Below are 4,092 nucleotides of genomic sequence, written 5' to 3' on the forward strand. Positions count from 1 at the left end.
AGATATACAAATGAATGATACTTCAATCAATGCATTGGTTTCATATGCTCAAACATACAATATGGTGAAATCATCCAATTCGACATTCATGATTCATCATCTCATTCAGAGTGGATTGGTACATTTGTATACGTTATCTCCACAATTCTCTTCAAATGGATGGTCTGAAATACTTCCTTCTCTCTATCTCTCTCCTTCTCCTATTGCCTTACAAGCCTTTTCATCGCTTTCTGAAGATGTGAATCCTCTTCTCACTACACAACAATCGATTCTCATGATGCCACGACAATCCTTCCTTCATTCATATTACTTGAATCAGTTGAAGTCAGAATATCAGATCCTGATCCAGTTGCTNGAGGAATGGCTTCAGGGTTTAATTGAATTGGAGAATTTGAGTTCATTGTTTCTTCTGCATTCTCAGATGTTGGTAAGGGAAACAACAGATCAGCAAGGTTGAGATGAGATTGGAGAATGAGGAATAGAAAAACTAGAATTAGCAAGAGAGTGTGAACAGTGGTCAAATGAATTAGTTCAACAGAAGAAGAACCTTCATGAAGTCTATTCTAAGAAGCTCAAGGAGAAGAAAACATGGTGGTGATTCAAGGATTGTAGAATAACACAGGATATGACTTATTTCATAAGAACAAACACACTTCCTTTAAGCCAAAGGACTTGATTCCATTTGACCATGAACAAGATTAGAATAGAAATCACAAGACTTCAATAACTCTTCATGAGTACCACTAGCAACAATTCCTCCTTCATGAACAACGAAGATGATATCACTATCAACAATCGTACTCAAACGATGAGCCACTGTGATAACAGTACAAGGATGTGTCTTTCTCCATGTATTCAAAGCAGTCAAGAACTTCTCTTGATTCTCACTATCGAGAGCACTTGTAGCCTCATCCAGCAGTAGAATTGAAGGCTTACGGAGAATCGCACGAGCCAACGCCTTCATTCTCTTCAGCATGAAGTCTTGGTTATGTGATAAGAGGGTTGAAACCACAATTCAGTACACACAGCTATTGTATCTTGTACACTTCACAGCTCATCAGACCATCAATTGTTATCCAGAATCCTGTTTTTCTTTTGATCATTATTACTGATTAGGATCACGGGGATCCTATTGTTACTACTCATTCAAGATTGTACTATTCTGTTGTTATTTCTTTTATCTACACTCTCATTTCACTTCATTTCTATCGTTATCTCAAAAGTGGTGGGAATCATCATTCTTCTCCTCCTCATTCTATATTGTGTTCAAAGGTAATGAATTTGTTAGGCTAACTAATTGGGTCAGTTTTTTCTTTGATGAGTGGAGTTGAAATTGAATTGAAGGAAGTGAAGGGATCTCCATCCTTTCTTGATGACTATCATGTGAAAAGGATTGTAATGGAAAAAGAAGGTGAACCGAAATCAGGGAAAGGAACTGTTCATTATGTGAGAAATGGAAGGGGTTACACACTTGAAGTGGAATATGTCAATGGAATGAAGCAAGGAAAGGCTATTCTTCTCGACTCTAATCATATTGTTGTGGGCAATTTGACATTTTCCAATGATAAGTTGAATGGAGAATGTGTACTTCGAAATGAGAAGTATATGGTTGTGTTTCGTGGCGTGATGAAGAATGGAGTAAAAGATGGAGAATGTCATGAGTATGATGATGAAGGGAAAGAGATATGGCATGGCATTTATGTTGATGGAAAGAAAGAGAAGGAATTGTCTGCCTCAACTTCAGTAACCATTTCCAATCCTATTTCTGGACTCGTTTGGGAAAAGGTGAAGGATGTTAAGTCATTAAAGGGTTATTATCGTGAGATTGTTGATGGTAAGATGGTTAGTATTAGTCGAGTGAATGGAAAGAAGGTGAAGAAAGGAAAGTGTTTCGAGTTTGTTGATGGAACACTAGTGAAAGAATGTTTGTATAAGAAAGGGAGAGTGAAGAGAGTTCTTCGTGAATTCAATGGAGATGAAATGAAAGAATATGATTCAAAAGGGTTTCTTGTTTATGAAGGGAAGTATTCAGGGGATTACAAGTCATCATTCATACGAAATGGAAAAGGCAAGGAGTATGAGAATGCTGGAAAGGATTTGGTATATGATGGTGATCATGTGGATGGATATCGTGAAGGGCATGGTGTTTCATTTAAGAAAGGCCATGTTATGTACAGCGGACAATGGAAAGAAGGATATCCATGTGGAGAAGGATCGATTTCTGATATGAATGGGAATACTACGCATTCAGGTGTGTGGAATAATGGATACTTAGTTAATGGGTCCATTGTAGTTGACTTTGAAAGTGGAAAGCGAAGACTCTGTTGTGGTGGTTGTAGCAATCGTATGAGACGAGTTCGATTCCGAAAGTGGTGGAATCGGAGATCGAAATGTTCTCGTTTTTGGCTTGGATTGTTATTCTGGGTAGTTCTTCTATTTGTCTGCTATGAGATGATCTTAACTATGGTGATGATTCTGAAGGCTGGATTTCAGAGCGAATTGACAGTTGAGACATGTGAAGGATTCACTCATATTCCATTCTTCATGAAAGGGTTTGTAAGACAACTGAGGTTTTATGATGCATGTAATGCATCTCCATGGATAAAGAGATTGGATTTGAGTTCCTTCAAGAATCTAGAGAGTTTGACAATAGCAGGTAGCTTCAAGTATGTCACTTCAGTGACCATCAAAAGTAGATGGAGTTGATTAGATGAACCATTAGATTTCAAGAGACTGAAGTTACTGAGTATTGGCTATTCCTTTTCTGATGGTTGTTCTTTTGATATTGATCGTATTGATCGTTGATTAGCTTACTATCAGAATTGCATTCTCTTCAGTCCTTTTATTTCCGTGGCCCATATCGATCCTTAACTCTTTCCCAGTTTCCGGAATTAGAAACAGTGGAAGTATATGGAACAGGGCCTCTTGTTATTAAGGACTGTCGATCTCTTGTGACTGTTAAGGCGGGAGGAAGTTCCTCTAATATGTTAAGTGTCAAACTGTCAGGATTACCTTCATTGTCTATTCTGGAACTAAGATCTGTTTCTTATGAAGATTCTCCGGATTTTTCAGGTGTGAAAATGACTGTTGCATTAGTAATAGGTTTTCCTAATCTTCGAGAAGTTCGATTATCTAGTTGTACGTTCAAGAGTTCTGATAGTTTGATTGTTAAAGGTTGTGATTATTCTGATTGTTGTAATATAGATTTGTATCAACTGACCTACTTTAATGTGTTATACCATGGAATAATAGGGTTTAATGAAATTGTATTTGAGAGTAAGAGAGTCTATTCCCTGTAATATCAGATTTGCCAAGATTGAATACTCTTACCTTGTACTATGTCAATGGCAATGGTGAGAATTATGTGAAGGAAGGTTCAAACTGGATCTACTTCAATACACTACGGATGAAAGGTTCATATCACATAGAACAGTATCACAGATAGACTTACCATCATTAAACAGATTATATCACGATATATCGCTTGACTGTATTGGTATTGTCTATCTTGAAAGTAGTGCTTTATCAATCTTCTAAGCATTAGATATTCCAAACCTCAATAGCATCTCTGGAGAGGGTTTTAGTACTGTTCATACACTATTTCACAAAAGTGAGAATTGAATTGATCGTTTCGATCATTAGATGCCAATCAGCTCGCATCATATATTATTAAGAAAAGCCAGTACTTATAACTTTGTTGTTCTGATAATGATTGTTGAATCACATAATGGAGTCTAATTCATGTTGAGATAAGATACTATCCAGTAGTAGTGTTTTGACGCATGTTACGTATTTTTATTATCCAGACAAACCGTCGCAAACATGGGCCTCCAACCCTGGGTAGCTATACACGCTTAACCCTGCCCATAAACAAGCTCGAAAAGGCAGACATTTTGATCATAATTTGGAAACATATTCAACCCATTTCAAGTCAAATCATGGGCAACAATGAAGCACATAATCTTTGTTCTTTGTTTTATCACAATGAAACATTTTTGAGATTAATAAACAGTATGAGATTTCCTAATGATATGATTCAACGATACATTTCAGAAATGATAAGTCACCTATTCACAAACTATCAAACAACAC

The 4,092-nt window shown here is 36.8% G+C and overlaps 1 protein-coding gene across 1 annotated transcript; it reads left to right on the top strand.

The window, feature by feature from the left end:
• Positions 1 to 1,317: 1,317 nt before the first annotated feature.
• On the top strand, positions 1,318 to 3,537 carry JH06_5177 (hypothetical protein; the record flags this gene model as incomplete). The annotated part of the gene is made up of 7 exons (XM_014669545.1): positions 1,318 to 2,692; positions 2,723 to 2,791; positions 2,821 to 3,072; positions 3,103 to 3,174; positions 3,205 to 3,276; positions 3,306 to 3,432; positions 3,465 to 3,537. The coding sequence occupies 7 exons, from the start codon at positions 1,318 to 1,320 to the stop codon at positions 3,535 to 3,537; spliced, it is 2,040 nt and encodes a 679-aa protein (XP_014525031.1).
• Positions 3,538 to 4,092: the final 555 nt, after the last annotated feature.

Source organism: Blastocystis sp. subtype 4 (genome assembly GCF_000743755.1).
Source record: "Blastocystis sp. subtype 4 strain WR1 chromosome Unknown seqid_0502, whole genome shotgun sequence".
Classification (NCBI taxonomy): Eukaryota; class Bigyra; order Opalinata; family Blastocystidae; genus Blastocystis; species Blastocystis sp. subtype 4.